The following is a 16,904-nucleotide window of genomic DNA, read 5'->3' as shown; positions in this document are numbered from 1 at the left end:
CGAACTTATCCTGTCCTTTATATATTCTAGAGCTTAGCGTTCCTTTTGCTTTGCAGAGACACTTCCTGAAGAAGACCAATGTTCTGGAGGGCTCTCGGGCCACTGCAACCCTCCATGAGAGTGTTAACTGGTTGTTCCGGGCCAACAGATCTCCATCGCCATGCCTTGACTGCTGGACGATCCATAGCAGTCTGTTCCATTATATCTACCACCCAATTCCCGATATTTGGTAAGAATTTGAATGCATGGCCACTGCCACCCGTTGCGACCATCAACCCTTCTTTGTTGGGTACACGATCCACAACATAGTGATTGTCAAATGTATCTGTATACCAGCAGACTCTGGTCAGGGAGATATCAATGCCTTCTTCGGATAATTCCGGGAGGTATTCATTCAGAAATCCAGACAGAACCTCGTGTGCCTGTTGTGGGAAAGAAGTAAAGTTGCTTCCCGCAGAGACACTACCATCTTTCTCAGCAGTCGACCACCGTGTCACCGGAGTGCTTCGCTCCTTGCCATCGCTCTGGCGTAGCGGGTTGGTATACTTCGTTCCCCGGTACCCAACCTTAAACCAGCCGTTCTCATCTCTCGGAAATCCATACAGACCACCCTCGGCTCCATTTCGCATGTTCCACATCCACGTTGGAAACTTGTCTGCGCCAAGTCGGTCCCATAGAGGTGAACCTTCGGGGATTTTGAACAGCATTACACTCCCCGCGGTGGCTTCACATAACCCATCGAGCTCTGGTAATAGAACTGGAGTCCATCCGCCGCAGGCAAGAATGGTCATTGCAGCCAAATGTATTTTTTCATCTCGAGTTTTGACCCCAATCACCTTCAAGTCCTGGTAACATAGCTCTTTCATACATCCAGCGTGTTCACCGAAGATGAATTTCGCACCCAGGCCTCGCGCTTTGTGTAATGCAAATCTGCAGGCTTTATCCGCAACGGCCATACCACCTGTGCTATCCAGCACGCCAGTGTTGTGCTTGCCACGTCTTTCTCTTTGAAACGGATCCATAAATGACTGCAGGCCTCTTCGCGCCGCAATGTCTCGATGGCTAGTAATTGTTGTTGCTAGCTGGGTAAATTTATGACCAGAGTTCTCCATTCCTTCAATAGAGGCGAGCTCCCATGGTGGCAAGTCAACGGAGGTAGATAGTGATATGCTTCCGTTAGGCACGAAGACTGCATCCTTGGTGGACATTCCAGGTGGAACTAGAGTGCCTGCTTTGAGTTCGGCATTCCAGGCATGCCATTCGGGGATCGCTTCAGAAGATAAGTCCTGGTACTCTGTCTGGGATCCGTAGGCTGATCGAACGATTTTGTTGATATCGGCAGAAGCGGCGTCCGCGCCCTTGAGATATGAGTATAGAGACTCATCGTAAGGTTGTTTATCGAGGACGGTCACATCACTGTAACCACGCCTGCAAAGGTGTATCGCAGTACTGAGGCCGAAAACTCCTGCCCCGACGATGACGATGGGGTCTTGCTTTTTGGGGGGTATAGACTTGGCCATGTTTTGCTAAGTTCAATCGGAAAGTGTCGAACCGGTCCCTCACAAAGTCAGCTTATCACTCTGCTTTTGATGCACCTGTTCCTGGTATCAAAGTGTTTCCCTCGTAGCTTATCGCGTTGGTCAACGCATCCACTACAGATTCACTCATTGGAATTCGGCTTTTCCCGATGTCTTATCAGGAAAAACTCCCCCGCCAGATATGCTCGGTTTCTCCCGGTCTGCAAGGGATGTTGGAATCAGACTGTATATCTTTATATATCCTTCAATAAATCCCAGCTCACGCCAAAAGTGGTGTGGAAATCGACCCGTTGTTGAGGGGTAATGCGGGGACGACGTGTGGAGGTGTAGACATGGGATGAGGCACAGGGGAGCTGTCGATATGGTGTAGATGATACTCAGTCTCGGTAGCTAGTAGAGAATGTAGTATGTAAACTGTCAAAGGTGAAAAAAAAAGGGTTGAGGAAGAGCTGTTCAAACGCGTTGGATAAAGATTAGCCGTCTTATCTCCGTATCTTATTTGAAGCCATCCCATCCCACCTTGATCAACCCCTCAAAATGAGCCATGCACCAAAGCGACCAAGGATTGGCGAGCGAACGATGCTGGCTTGCATCGGATGCAAGCAGAAGAAGTTAAAGGTATCTAAACTTCGCCTGGGAGAAAGCCATGCCACTTACCATGTGACTAGTGCGATGGGCAAACACCGAAATGCAACCATTGCGTACGGACTGGAAGAGGTAAGCCTACTCGTTTAGCTGGAGGCCTTGTCTGATTTGCCTAGAATGCCTTGTGGAAGACCCTGCAACAGGACTTCATCGCCCGCGTAATTATATGCAGTCCCTTGAATCACGGGTGGTCTACCTGGAAGCTCTTCTTCGAGAAGTCCATCCAGATATAGCCCTGAGGCAGAACGATCAAAGCGGGCCTGGCAATGTGGATACTGGTTCTTCCTTTGTTCTATCAACTTCGCCTCAGACAACCGATGCCTCAAGCTTCAACCAGTTCGTAGGTGACTCATTCGGAGGAACCTATACAAGTCCTCCCCCAAAAAGTCGTCAACCATCATCTCTTGAAAAGGCAAACGATGGTGACGATGGTCAGGTCGACCATCTCTCTTCTGAGGTTGCTCTCCTGTGTCTGAATGCCGCTGGTGGCGAACCACATTATTTCGGACCTTCGTCGGCCGTATCATTCTCGCGGATTGTAAGCGCAACAATGGGCCTCAAAAGTGAAGGTTCATCTTGTTCTCCGCGTGATTTCGAAGAAAGCGAGGAGATTCCGCCTACTATACGTTCAACTCGAGTACCACGGCTGCCATCACCAAGTGTCTCAGCTAATCTATCACGGGCTTATTTCAACAATATCCATCCACAGTACCCCTTTTTGCACCGGCCAACATTTCTCAAATGGGAACAGGATATTTGTGACATGAACCAGTCAGGGGACAATTCTGCCGCTGGTGATATTCCACTCTTCTTTGTCCTAATGGTATGCATCGCCTGACCGAGCAGCGATGGAGTTGACTCACGGGCTAACTATTCCCGTCTACCATCCAGGTATACGCTACTGGCTCTCTTGCATTAAGTCAAAGTCAGCACGGTGCTGCGGCTGTATGTTTGTTGCAAGTATAAGGGCATTCCAAGATCCTAACACTCTTAGATGTACTATTCCTTGGCTTTGGATTACCTGCCTTCCGTCCTTGCGCTGAATAACCTGGAATCAATCCAAGCTATTCTATGTTGTGCAATGTACTCGATCCGATCGCCTATTGGGGCCAGTCTTTGGTATCTTACAGTCCCGCTCTTTTCATCATTCGTGGGATAACGTCAATGATAGGAAAATATCTGGGATGGCAATCCGCCATTGCATCGAGCTAGGATACCACAGAAGTGCAGAGAGATATCGCAGGCATGTTGATCCTCTAACAAAAGAGATGTCCAAAAGGTGCTTTTGGGTTGCCTATGATATCGATCGTGTCGCTGCCTTCATCCTGGGGCGGCCGGTGGGTATCCCAGATGAGTTGATCGACGCAGAGGTAGGATTTAGTGACGCATTTAACTCGTCGTTTTAATGCCTCTATCTTGCTAATGTTCATACTTTAGCTTCCTATGGATATTGAAGATGAGAGCATTACCCACCATGGTATACTGGCAAATCCCCGCGCTGCTGACGACCAGGTGCCAACAATAATGACGGGTACCCTGCATAGCATCAAGCTGAGACAGTTATGGGCAAAATTCCATGCCAATCTCTACTCGCCTCTGCCGCAACACCACAACTCCGGTAGACAAGTCGCTACTGTTGACAGTCTTCGCCAAGAATTGGAAGAATGGCACGCATCAGCTCCCACTCACCTTGACTATTCGTCCTCTCATCCTTTATCGGTATTTGCCTCAGATGAATGGTTCCAAATTGCTTACGACCATTCAATCCTCATCCTCTATCGCTTATACATTACTGGGATTCTCGGTAAACGGCGACAAGGGCGCACTCAACACGAAATAAACAATATCGACTCTATTGAAGAGGAAGAGGACCTCCAAAAAGCATTCGAGAACTGCTCCCGCTGCGCTCGTGATATATGCGTGCTATATCGTCGACTCTACCAGAAATCCACTGTTCAATTTACTTGGGGGAGTCTACATATCTTATTCCTTGGCGGCTTGACATATTTGTATTGTCTGTGGCGATCATGGCGAGTACGCCAGCAGACGAAACAGAGCGAAGTGATAAACACATGCATGGCCTGCACAACAGTCTTGGTTATTATAGCTGAGCGGTGGAATCTGGCGACATCGTATCGCGACATTTTCGAAGCCCTTTCCGAACGAACCATCAACATGATCTGTGGTATTGGAAATTCTGCTAGGCCGGTGCCCCCACAATCACAATGGACTTCCCCGGGTGACACTCTTCCCCCTGGGCTCTCCCCAAGGGATTGGAGTTTGGGATTCGACGATCTAGCTATGCCTCAAGGGTCAGACTGGCTTATTCAGGAGCTTTTACAAGAATTTCCTGAACTTCCGCCGGATGAGACCGTAATTGGCCCGACAGAAAATACCTCTCGTGCTCCAACATTTTGAGTCCTACTCAGATATCATGATCAATTATGACGAGGACTCTGCTGTGACGCTCTTTCTAATGCGCCTTTAAGTCATCCGATTCTTCCTTTATAACACCTCGTGAAACCCACACCACCTCCCCCCCTCTCCTTTTCATACATATAGGTTCCTTTCCCTATCCTACCATCCTATCTGTATAGAGCTGTCTGCAGGCATGTTTCAACCACAGATTGCGCCGATTAATACAAGGATTAGATATTTCATGTAATTTCCTTGATTTATCGACTTTGATATAGAATATCCCGTCGATGCTTCGAAAAGTCGTTGTATCAACACATTAACTTATCGCGCGATCGTCTCGGCTTCTTCCGAGCATTTGAGCCATTACGTGCTTCCGTAGTCCGGATAAGTTGATACAAAAGAAAATGCAGTCAGTAATGATTTGCGGGGTCGACATAGATTTCCTCGGTTATTTTTCGCCTTGTCAACCTATCGAGATCTGACTTTCCCAGTCACTGTGCACATCATGTCGTCAGTCGTAACTACCATCGAACCAACTTCGAATACATCTGCTCTAAATACAGAGACGGGCGCAAATGGGGAAGTGAAAAGGCTACATCACATTCCGCGACCCGTCAACAAGGAGGCCGAAAGGAAATGGCTCCTCGAGCAGATGGCGGGTGCTTTTCGCATATTCGCTAAACTAGGGTTCTCGGATGGTAGCAGTGGACATATTAGTCTTCGAGGTACTTAATACTGTTTGGACTTCATACTCTATAAATCCAACTTTTATCCAAAAATGCTGACACCTTCAGACCCCATCGAACCCCGCACGTTCTGGATCAATCCTTACGGTGTACACTTTGCCCTCCTCAAGGTCTCTGATATGGTCAGAGTAGACGAGGAGGGAAACCGAGTCGCTGGTGCAGATAAACCTGTCAACGCGGCTGGTTTTATCATTCATTCGGCGATCCATCAGAGGCGACCGGACATTCACGCGGCTTGTCATATGCATAGTCCGTATGGAAGAGCATGGAGCACATTTGGCCGGGGCATCGATATGTTCAATCAAGGTAATATTGGGTAATTAATTGGTAACATGTTTTTGCTGACGCTGTTTAGATTCCTGCATGTTCTATGATGACCTTTCAGTATATCCGGCATTTGGAGGCGTCGTTTTCGCAAAAGAAGAGGGTCAACGTCTTGCGGAATACCTTGGTCCCAAGAACAAGAACCTTATCATGCAGAATCATGGTCTACTTACTGCTGGAGGGACGGTTGCCGAAGCGGCGGCCTTCTTCATTGCGTTAGAAAGGGCATGTCAGACCCAGCTTCTTGTGGAAGCTTCCACAGCACCTGGATCTATTGGAGCGAGTGAGGGTATTCTAAAGAAGACACTAGTCGATGATGAAACGGCCATATACACCAAAAAAGGAACGGGTACTCCTGAGGTGATGTATATGCAATTTGAGCCTGAGTATCAATTGATTTTGAAGGAAACGGGTGGGGATTTTTTGAACTGAAGGGATATACTGGAAATTGCCGCTCTTCCACGTACAAGAAACTGCAAATACAATAGTAGCGGTTAATTTTAGACATAGTTCCAGTCTTTCAGATTAAAAAAACTGCGAGATTTGACTCTAGACTTGATTTGTCAGGACTTCGGCCACGCACCGGTGGACTTCATCCACGCATCGACTTTATTCTTAGCCGTCCCATTCCATCTCCCGAATACACTTGTGAACGTTGCCTATTGTCAGCGTATATTTCTATGTCATGTTTGAATGCTCGCAATGCGACAAGAGCTACCAGCGGAAACCTCATCTGCTCCGCCATGAGGCAACTCGTAAGTCTCGGTGAAGTATCTCGACATTGGGAATGGTCTGACAGCCTTCCAGATACTCAGCAGCCCTCTTCCAGTTGTCCTTTTTGCAAAAAGTCATTTTTAAAACTGTGTGAAATCCCACATCTACTATGAAACAGGAACGGTCGCTGATCATTAGGAAGGGAGGTAACTCGAAGGCATAGCAAAGCGTGTGCAAAGAAATACAACCAACCGTTGCCACCCGCAGCCAAACCAGGCAGAAAAAGGCAATCTTGTGATTTGTGTTTCTTTGCCAAAGCGTCTTGCGATAAAAGCTCGCCTTGCTCTCGTTGCAGTTCCCTCGGGCGGCAATGCACCTTTTCCGGTCACCAGACACTATCTACAGGACCTAGCTCTTCATCACTTGTTTCACTTTCACCATTCACGAATCCACCTCGCAATATTCCGAGAGGTGGTGGTCCGTTTACTTTCCTTCGGCATTTTGCCAATCCATCTGTCCATAAGGACAGACTTGCGATCGGCGAGACAGCAAAACGCTCCGTCCGAAGGAACCTTGAAACGCTCAATTCTCACATCGAAGATGCTCTTGTTCCTACTGATCCCCTGTCGGCTTTTGGTGGTGACTTTCAGCTCCCAGATTTCTCCTATCAATTTCCATTGTCTACAGATGATTTCTTCTCTCAGTTCCCGCCTGAGGCCCTCTTTCCGTCAAAGCTTTCCAACCAATTAACTGAGATCATGACCGAGTTGGTTGGAACATCAAAGTCAATGTGTCTCGGTAAACCAGAAGGTCAACCGCCGCTTGACTTTATGGAACTCTCTACGCTCTTGGGAGTATCCAATATCTCCGCCTCTGTCTCTGCATTCTTCCACTCTCTTCACTGGCATTTGCCCGTGGTTCATTTTCCAACATTTGACCCAGGGAACGTTTCCAACTCTCTTCTACTCTCGATCTTCTTATCTGGTGCCACATATACTTTTCCATTAGATGGGGGTGCTCTTCCATCAAGTCTTTTCGATGTGGCGGAAGAGTACATCTTTCGGAACATTGCAAATCTGGCTGCAGTTCCATCGCCAAAAGACTCTACACATCTTTTATCCACTGTTCAGCTAATACAAAGTGCCCTCATTATTGAAATGCTTCAGTTTGGGCGGGATGATATGCAAACAAGGCGTCGCATTCGGATTGTCCGTCATCCATGCCTTGTTTCTACGATAAGATCCTTGGGAATTTTCCAGCTCAAACGACGAACTGCCCCTAAAGTCTGCGATGAGATGACATGGAAGGCTCTGGTAGCAGAGGAAGTTTGTATACGGTAAGATTTCGTCCCATTGTCTCTCCTATTATAAATCATTTAGGATATTGTACTAACTCATCCACAGGATCGCCTGCTGGGTCTTCCTTGCTGATGGATTCCTTACGGTTTGCTTCAAGAACAACCCATCAATATCAGTTTTCGAAATGGACTGCCATTTGCCGTGGAGTGCTGGGCTATGGGAGGCCGAAAGTGCATCGTCGTTTAGCAAAATCGCCGAGGCACACTCAGCCGACCTCCCACTTCCACCGCTGAGAGACGTGGTCACCCAGCTCCTCGAGACACAAAACGAAGTCTCAATACCATGGAGTCTCTCAGTATCTGTGGAGCACCTTCTTATTCTGATTTACGGTACGTTGACGATTAAGCCTAATAAAGCGATACCCTGCTGATAATATTATAGCCATCAACTCTCTCGCATTCCAGACAAGAGCAGGCTTGTTAAGATACCTATCAGTCGACAAAATACGACGCGCCTCAGCGAATTGGAAGCGCATCTGGGATTCCGTCACTGGTCTCTTGGCCAAGGATCAATTCTTTCATATTGGGTATCCGAAACATGCTCAAGAGCTTTGGTGGTTATTGAATGCTACACTGGAGGTCTCTAGCAAGTCCGATGCTAGCTTCAAGTATCTGGACAACACTGCGACTGACGACTTGGGCAATTTGAATGACTTTATTCAATGGTGTTACGAAATTGCACCATGAATGTATTAATTAGTATATCTATTTATTTGGATTTTAATGTACATATGAACCCATCCTTTATCCCTCTAGTCAAATTTATCAGCGATCTTCTCTGTGCCTTGCTGGTTCTCCATGAAAGCATCGCCTTTGGGCTCCCGATAAGTTCCTCCAAGACGATCCCAGGCTGTTGTAAACTGCCCATAGTTATAATTGAAGTAAAGGTGGTGCATCGTATGACATGAAGCGCCGTTGATAATCTCAGATGCTGGGAGGTACTCGGCGTCATCTGCGAGTAGAAGAAAGAACAAGAGTCAGCTATTATCTTTGAAGGAGTCATGGACTTTGATGAAACTCACGGATCAAAACTGTCCACATCGTCACGAAAATAAACAGTCCCAAATATGCACTTTTCTGCAATGGAAACAGTATCGGGAAAATATGATATGGTAGACTCTGCGACCATCCGTCCAGCGGGTGAAACGCATAGCTAGCAAAAGGTGTCGGAACGGCCCATTTATGGTGTGGTTTGTGAAGCCAGCGGTAGACGAGAGGGTGGTGGAAGCCGCGATGGATCCAGTAGATTCCACTGTCAGTGAAGCAGATGAAGAACGGATATTGTAATAATGTGTATCCCCAGAATGGAGATTCGCTTGTGAAGTCATATAGCTTGGACCAGCCGCGAATTTCTGCAATGAAGAACGGGACCGTAAGGAGGGTTATGACTGGGATGGCGCAAAGGCCTTGTTTAATCTCGAGTTGCATCTGGTTTGTAAGGAATCGGGGGTGTCGGAGTAGTCTTTTGTCGAATAATGTGTGGTATAGTACAAGACTGCCGAGCAAATACATGATCATTGCGAATAGCCTATTTCAATCAAATGATCTCAATGAATTTGGTCTTCTTGGGTACCAAAGAGGAGCACTTACCAAGTAATCAAGTATAATGATAATGCTTGTCTGGCAAGATCATCTCGTTTCCAAAGACTGGCTTCGGCCCATTCAGAGGGTTGCATAGGATAGTAAATCTGAACATGTCGATTCAATTGGGAGTCTGTGGAATTGTGACTTTCAAGACTAGCATTCAAATCCGGCGAGAGAAATGCATAGCATCGATCGAGGACCAATGTATCGAGAATATCCAATACGACATCCATCTTAGAGGACGTCTTGTACTTTTAGTGTAGACCTCTCGAGTCTAGATGTCAAAGGACTAACAGCATCTTATAAGTTATTAATACCTACATGATAATTACCTACAAGGAGTTTACCTACGTGACGAATACCTACATGCCGCTGAGGGAATACCTACACGGCAGATACCCACAATCACGGGAAATACCTACAAAAGAGGGATACCCACACGAACAGTACCCACTTACAGACACGCGCGAAATTGAGTGGCTTAAATGGCACCATATAAGATAAGATATATTGCATGTTAACATTCTTAGAAAGCTAGCTATTGTTACCAGAAACGTATCGGAAAACACGGAGCAAGAAATTGAATCGTCCCTTCGCGTTCAGATCTCAACACCATCATCCGCAAAGTGATTCTTTTTCTTTGTCAAGTCACTGCCAGACCTGGACATATGATCATGTGCATCTCTGTACTTTGTTAGTGGTCTGATCCAATTTATCAGCAAGCGAAACGGGTTAGGCCATCTTACGATACTTCAAAAGCCTCGATGCATGTAGTATGATTCCGCTTTGTGCCGCGATAAGCCCTCCAAAGTGGCTGCTCAAAGATAGCGTCGAAGTCCTCGAGTCCTTCTCTTGCGGTCTCGGGTATCACAAAATAGGCATAGACAATTGAGACAAAGCACCAGGCTGCAAAGAAGATAAAAGCGCCCCAATTGTTAGTATTGGCGAGGAGAGATGGCGTTGCTCTGTTGATGCCAAAGAAGAAGAGCCAGTGGAAGCACTGTGAAATTGCAGCACCGAAGGACCGAATATGATTCGGCCAGATTTCTGCACCGAACACGTATGGAAGAATCAAAAGACCTGATGGATAGTTAGCAGTGAGAATGTATTGCGTAAATACTATCCCATCACTCACCAACAGCAAAGCCAAATCCATGGATAAATATAGCCCCAACAGCCGCCTCACTCGCACTGGTAGTGACTAGGCCGCTTTGCCTGTATTTAATATAAACGCCAATGTAGATATCAGACACCATCTGTAGAGTCACGCCAGTAAAGAAGCTTTTGCGACGCCCTAGCACATCAATAAAGCAGAAGCTCGCAATCAACGTGAAGAAGAACTTCGCCATCGAGTACATGCCAGATAAAAACAGTGAACGGTCCGTTCCACCACCTAGTCCCATCAGACTTAGGATTGGAACGAGATATGAGGTCACACTGTTCGCACCAGATAATTGTGCCAACGCATAGGATATGAAAGTTTGTTGGACTCGGCGAAGGTTGGACGGGACCAGGAAAGTCTCCTTGCACAGTTCAATGAACCCTGGCTGTAAACTGCTCTTCTGAAACTTCCATTGTCCGTCAATCTGTCTCTGGATATCTTCAATCTCGGAGGCGACGCGGGGATGAGTCGCAGGCAAGCCGCGTAATTTGACGAGAGTTTCGACGCCTTGCTCTTGTTTGTTGACGAGAAATAGCCATCGTGGACTTTCCGATAAGTAGAAGCTGCCCATGACGATGAAGGCTACCGCGATCGTTGGCACAAAGAAAACAATCTGGTATTGAAGATAGCTGCTGGCGACATGGAGGTAAACACCGAGAACGACGAAAATGGATACCGTCAATGATAGGAGCATAACAACGCTGAACCAGACTGAGAGCAGTCCTCGAATCTCGGTTGGGGCAACTTCAACGATGGCCACGGGACCTATCACGGTAAGGGGTCCTATACCGAGACCTGACACGATGCGAGCTGTGTATAAAACGCCGGTATGGCCATAGGAAAAGGTAGCGAGCATCTGGCCGATAATCCAAATAGCCATGTAGAGGCGGAAAGACCACAGACGTCCAATCCGATCGTTGATAAAGAACGAAAAGCCAGCACCGACGCCGGCGCCAATGTAAACGAAGGAGATGAAGTTAGTCACTTGAGTGGGATTTGCAGCAGATGTGATGCCAAAGGCGGCTTGAAACCCGGGGAGTGATGGGATCACTGAAGACGATCCTTGGTCCCATGCTGCCGAGCTGTTCGTTAGAGAGAGAGTCTCGGCTCTTGTAAGTAAATAGGCACTCACTGATCGGAAGCCCGGCTGTCGCATACATGGCAACTGTGAACAGTAACTGGCGATTGGCAATTATTTCGCGAGGGCATGATCTGATGGTCCTAACATAGCCAGCAATGATTGAGTCTGTGAACATTATCTTGAGAGACATGACTGTGAGACTCCGAGTCACGACACTAGGCCGTGGTCTTTGCAAAAGGCGATTAATTGGAACCTCAGATTATGAGAGGTAATGCCGTGACTTTGATATGTTTATACTAGGGCATCTTATCTTGTAGAACGTTGGGAGATATCCAACTGGGCCATTTGCCATGTCGATATTCCCTAGTCTGGAGAAATCTCAGTTTTGACAGATAAGTAAAAACCGGGACAATCCGAAGTTCTTGGTCCATTGAGGTAGAAGTGTTGACCAGCAGTCTGCGATAAGAGGCATAAACTCCCTAGTCTATACCTATTTGGGCTCGATTTGATAAGACTTCACCCCTTCCCCGCAATTCACTCGGGAGATTCCGAGCTATTTTGGACGCGATGAGCCAATAGGCAAATTAAAAGATATGATAGCGACGATGTGTGCATGTATATGGTTGTATGGAATATACCTGTCTAGAACCACTCGCTTGCAAACAAACCAAACAGATTAATCGTTATTCAGCCCGGCGTCCTTTGTTCATGCAGTCCCTCGTTCATGCGGTCCGCCGTTCATCTAGTCCACCAGTTAAGTTAACACAGTTTATGTAGATGGCACTCCTCGTGTGGGCTATCCAATATAGCCTGGTCAATCTGTGTTGATATATAGGGCAATAGCTCATTATTTTTACTCACTGGGATGATATGCAGCGTCTTAGCAATCTTTTTGAGCGGCTGAAATTGAGGGGCAACGTCCCCCCCATGTGGGTTAGTCGCACCAACACCCATCAGGGCAAAGCCTTCTGCTTAGCTTACAAATAATCGCGTGGTTTTCATCCACGTTCCTGTTGTTGAAAGTATCTTGTTCTACTGCCTGCGTCGCGCACTAGGGTCGGGGCGGCGCTATGGACCCCCTCACGGCTATCAGCCTTGCCGGCAACATCCTTACATTCATTGACTTTTCCTATAAAGTCATTTCCGGAGTAAATAAGGTCCTTTCTACTTCGACTGGCATGACCCCCGAGAACGAACGCCTGAGTGCTTTGGTGGAAGATTTGAATGTTGTCACACAGGACTTGGTCACGGACTTCCCCGCCCGGACCGAAAACGAAAAGCAGCTCTGCGCCTTGGCTGCAAAACAAACTGTCATGCATTGTCAGGAGAGCTCTATCAAATTCTCCGACGTTTGAAAGTGGGAGATAAAAGATCGAAATGGGAGGGCCTGATGGTGAAGTGGCATAGTATGCGGAAGGAGAAGGAGATTGATTCGATTGAGCGACGACTGAATGGGTATCAATCTCAGATTATGATCCGATTGCAAGTCATGTTTAGGTACGTCTTTGGGTGAAATAGTTTAACGACGGGGAGATACTGAGACAAAGATAGTCAGAAAACCGATGAGCAGAACTCTCTAGTCAATTGCCAACTGGAGGCCCTTCGAAGTGAGGGCAAAGCTCTTCAAAATCAGACAATGCCCCAGCTAGAGGAATTATACCAGACTATTTCCACGCTAGTGGATTCCCTTCAGTCGGCTCCAGCACAAGATAAATCATACGGGTCAAACGAGGGACCGTTGGCTAAATTGGGCGCTTCGTTGCTCGAATTCCAGACCGTGACTACTTCAATCTCACGAGAAAACAAGATCCTAGAGCGCCTGGCCTTTACATCCATGTACAGTCGCGAGAACAACATTGAAAATGCCGAGAGTGGGACTTTCGCGTGGATGGTTGACGAGGAATCTCAACCGGCAGATGATCGGAGCGACCCTTGTCTCGAGTCCGAAGAGTCCGAAGAAAAGCATGACGAAGGGAGGGAAAAGAGGCGGTATGAGGAAGAGAAGAAAAAGCAGGAGGCACTGCGAAGGTGTACTCGAGAAAAGTTTCTCACCTGGCTCGACTCTGGCCGTCACATCTTCCATATATCGGGCAAGGCAGGTTCCGGGAAATCGACGTTGATGAAGTTTCTTTCCAAGTCGTCTCGGGTCAAGAAGGGATTAGAAAGCTGGGCTGGGGGTCGACCCTTGATTTTTGCCCGATTCTTCTTCTGGAATTCGGGAGATGAGACACAGATGTCTCTCGAGGGCCTATATCGAAGTCTGCTATTTGAAACATGCAGGCAAATCCCCAATTTAATTCCCCGGCTCTTCCCTGAGTTGTGGGGGAGTTCAAATTTCGGAGTGGCCCCAATTCGTTTCGATGAAGTCAGGGACGCATTCAATCGCCTGATCAAGGAAGCAAGCTCTTCGGAAAGCTACTTCTGTTTTTTCATTGATGGACTGGACGAGTTTGAGGGTGATGAGGTCGATCACTGGAGTTTTTCTCGAGATCTTCAGTCTTGGACCGCACAAGCGGAGAATATCAAGCTTTGTGTCAGCAGTCGCCCTCATATTCCTTTTGTTCAATCCTTCACGAATGACTTGAATCATCAAGTTAGTATCCACGAGCTCACTCGAGAGGATATTTCCAAGTTTAGTGTGGCCATGTTTGAAAAGGACCCCAACTTCCATCGCATCAAGGACTCATATAAAGACTTGGTCATTGAGATTGTGAACGCCTCAGATGGGGTATTTCTCTGGGCACGGCTAGTTGTGCGCTCCCTCTTAAAGAGTATAGGATATCAGGGCAGCGAGAAAGACTTGAAAAGGAAGCTTCACTTAATGCCCAAGGGGCTGGATGAGCTATTCGATCAGATCCTTAGCTCCATAGATCCAGACGATCAGCTGCTCTCGGACCAATTATTCCTCTTGTCGACTCCCAATTTCTGCCGGTGGCAGCCCACGGTCCGGAATGCGTTAGCATACTCATGGCTCGAGGACCTTGAGGATCCAGGTTTTCCTTATGAACTACCGATGCGATCATGTACAGAGAGCGAGATCAATGAGCGACTTGAGCGTGTCTCGTGTGTGTTCGATCGCCTTTCTCGGGGCCTGCTAGAGATGTCCCGAAAGCGCAGTCGTGAAAGAGACGGACATGATTATTTCACCTATGAAGTGCGGTTTCTCCACCGCAGTGCCCGCGAATACATTGTGAATAGCCGGGAAGCGCAAATGCGAGCCCGTATACCTGATTTTGATGTCTACTCCGGGATATTTCGATTGTTACTTGCAGAATTCAAATTTGCGCTATCCACACTACACGATACCAAACCGAGAGTATGGGCAATTGGGGGAGAAGGCGGTACTTTGAGAAAGGCTCTCCATGTGCTTTTTACCGCGATGTGTGCTGCTCATGAACATTGCGGATACGACGTGCCGTCGCGTTTCCTCGAGGAGGCCAGCCATATTGTTCAGCATCACACCCAAACGGTAGAACCAAGAACACAAGTTCTCCCCAGAAATGAGGTCCCAGAGCCTAAAGGTCACATCTGGGGGGAGAATTTGCAACGCATTGGTTGTGAATGGCGCACACTGAGAGAGTCGAATCATTCTCCCGATTTTCTATGCGAGGTTGTTTACCGCGGTCTACACCAGTTTCTCTCGCCTGATCTGATGAACCGCTTGAAACAGCAGAACTCGACCTCGGGTCCAAATTTACTCCTTACTGCTGCTACTGGATCTAAAAGCTGGGAATTTGTACAGGATCTCCTACATGAAGGACGGACCCCTCGAGAGATGGTGCCTATGGAGCCGATCCGTCCACTTGACAGGAGCAATTTCGAGAGTTCCACAACAATACCAGCCCCGCAAGCTACCGTTTCTGTGTGGCTGATCTTCCTATATTGCTTTATCGAGGATTACTTCTTAGCTGGTCGTACTAGTGACCCGGAAAATCGATATCTTGAGGAGTTCTTGCAGTATGATGTTGATCGCGATGTGCTGTTTGTCGTGAGAATATTTGCCTCGTCCGACAAACCAAACGAACAGGAGGATGACGACCAGGCGCTTAAGAAAAGCAGCGGCGAATCGGACGAAAGAGTGGCATTTGAGTTGCTGGAATTCCTAGAGTTGGTGGAACCATCCAACTTAGAGACTCTTCGTATGAAACTTTCGAGCAAGGGAACCCGAGAAGACCGACTAGAAGTGGCGCCTATTTCCGGGCCTCCAATTCTCTATCAACGAGGCTCTCTGTCTAAGGCCCTTGAAGCAATTGTGGCCTCGGGCAATATCGATCGGCATTTTGCGTTTGGACCGCATCTCTGCCTCGAAAGTGTCATCACCCCCTCCGAGCGGTTAGACGTGCCCTTCAGTTTCCGGATCACCTAAACCATGGCTGGAATTTTATACGATCTATTAGATTATCAAATATCAACAGTGATGACGATTCTATCTCTTATATGCTCTTACATGTTTCCTAGATTTTTTTATTGCTTTGACGCCAGTAGAAGTCGCCCGCCACGAGGGCAGCCTCACACGGAAACAGCAACTAGGCTACGACAGGCCTCGGCGACGCTCTGACTTCGTTCAAGAAGTGGGACATTTCACATGTACACTTTGAGAATTTTCGATGGTAAAGTGAACGTATGAGTCAAACCTTCCAGATAAAGCAGAGCTCAAGTAGTTTCTAAAATGGAGATTTTCTGTCGCCCCTAGAACTGGGACTTCTGTGATATTCTAAATGTATTCGTCGCATAACTGCATTGGTTAAGCATATCGAAATAGTAATGACTCGTTGAATGGCCGGTATATCAGATTAAGCACTATTGAGACAGCGCCTAGCTTTGTTTCAAATGGAACATCGGCGGCACATCGATGACTCATAAACTATGCAGTCGCTAAGGATAATGACTTTAGATTTACGTCTGCTCAATGTTAGGCTACTTTGCTGTGTCATGTTGGCGGCAAGCACCCAACAACCTCGAAACCGATCCTCAGACCTGAGTTTCAGCGCAAGCCTGAATTTGCGTGGGTCTGGGAAACACCACCTGAGCATCCAGCTGCTATGGTCGCCAGCGCATCATGAAATTTCTGATCGGTAAAAACCTGCAAAGTGAAGCAAAGAGTGAAGCAAAGAGTGAAGCTAACCGGGTCTACACATCTAAAGTGGACCCGGAGGTATCCGCCACATGTGGCGAGTGGCATGCACCGCCTCACTGGGGTCACGGGCTATTTTGGGGAAAGTGTACTTCGTAAGCTACGCACATTTGGCGACGAAAACTGGGAACTTGGAATATTCTGCAGCCGATTTCAACCGCACTGTACAGTACACACCCCTTGCGCAAGGTGACCATGTGA

At 47.4% G+C, this 16,904-nt stretch overlaps 6 protein-coding genes across 6 annotated transcripts; 3 read left to right on the top strand and 3 right to left on the bottom strand.

Moving 5' to 3' along the window:
- Positions 1-26: 26 nt before the first annotated feature.
- PENARI_c001G03592 (FAD-dependent oxidoreductase) lies at positions 27-1,520 on the bottom strand (the record flags this gene model as incomplete). The annotated part of the gene is made up of 1 exon (XM_022626401.1): positions 27-1,520. One exon carries the CDS (start codon positions 1,518-1,520, stop codon positions 27-29), a length of 1,494 nt encoding a protein of 497 aa, XP_022493500.1.
- Positions 1,521-2,075: 555 nt separating this feature from the next.
- Positions 2,076-4,601, top strand: PENARI_c001G11901 (fungal specific transcription factor domain-containing protein; the record flags this gene model as incomplete). Its single annotated transcript, XM_022627065.1, has 7 exons — positions 2,076-2,255; positions 2,356-2,721; positions 2,935-3,006; positions 3,075-3,128; positions 3,178-3,302; positions 3,463-3,553; positions 3,621-4,601. 7 exons carry the CDS (start codon positions 2,076-2,078, stop codon positions 4,599-4,601), a joined length of 1,869 nt encoding a protein of 622 aa, XP_022493042.1.
- A 505-nt stretch (positions 4,602-5,106) lies between these two features.
- On the top strand, positions 5,107-8,429 carry PENARI_c001G06308 (uncharacterized protein; the record flags this gene model as incomplete). Its single annotated transcript, XM_022626626.1, has 7 exons — positions 5,107-5,326; positions 5,396-5,653; positions 5,703-6,036; positions 6,225-6,426; positions 6,778-7,721; positions 7,789-8,072; positions 8,125-8,429. 7 exons carry the CDS (start codon positions 5,107-5,109, stop codon positions 8,427-8,429), a joined length of 2,547 nt encoding a protein of 848 aa, XP_022493660.1.
- Positions 8,430-8,494: 65 nt separating this feature from the next.
- Positions 8,495-8,783, bottom strand: PENARI_c001G10519 (sterol desaturase family protein; the record flags this gene model as incomplete). The annotated part of the gene is made up of 2 exons (XM_022626955.1): positions 8,495-8,694; positions 8,765-8,783. 2 exons carry the CDS (start codon positions 8,781-8,783, stop codon positions 8,495-8,497), a joined length of 219 nt encoding a protein of 72 aa, XP_022493605.1.
- A 1,142-nt stretch (positions 8,784-9,925) lies between these two features.
- On the bottom strand, positions 9,926-11,759 carry PENARI_c001G00104 (uncharacterized protein; the record flags this gene model as incomplete). The annotated part of the gene is made up of 4 exons (XM_022626119.1): positions 9,926-10,010; positions 10,073-10,406; positions 10,462-11,562; positions 11,621-11,759. 4 exons carry the CDS (start codon positions 11,757-11,759, stop codon positions 9,926-9,928), a joined length of 1,659 nt encoding a protein of 552 aa, XP_022493747.1.
- Positions 11,760-12,639: 880 nt separating this feature from the next.
- PENARI_c001G04910 (uncharacterized protein) lies at positions 12,640-15,935 on the top strand (the record flags this gene model as incomplete). The annotated part of the gene is made up of 3 exons (XM_022626498.1): positions 12,640-12,918; positions 12,969-13,066; positions 13,121-15,935. 3 exons carry the CDS (start codon positions 12,640-12,642, stop codon positions 15,933-15,935), a joined length of 3,192 nt encoding a protein of 1,063 aa, XP_022493272.1.
- Between the last annotated feature and the right edge of the window lie 969 nt (positions 15,936-16,904).

Source organism: Penicillium arizonense (genome assembly GCF_001773325.1).
Source record: "Penicillium arizonense strain CBS 141311 chromosome Unknown PENARI_contig001, whole genome shotgun sequence".
Taxonomy (NCBI): domain Eukaryota; kingdom Fungi; phylum Ascomycota; class Eurotiomycetes; order Eurotiales; family Aspergillaceae; genus Penicillium; species Penicillium arizonense.
This window is presented reverse-complemented; position numbering and strand designations above follow the sequence as displayed.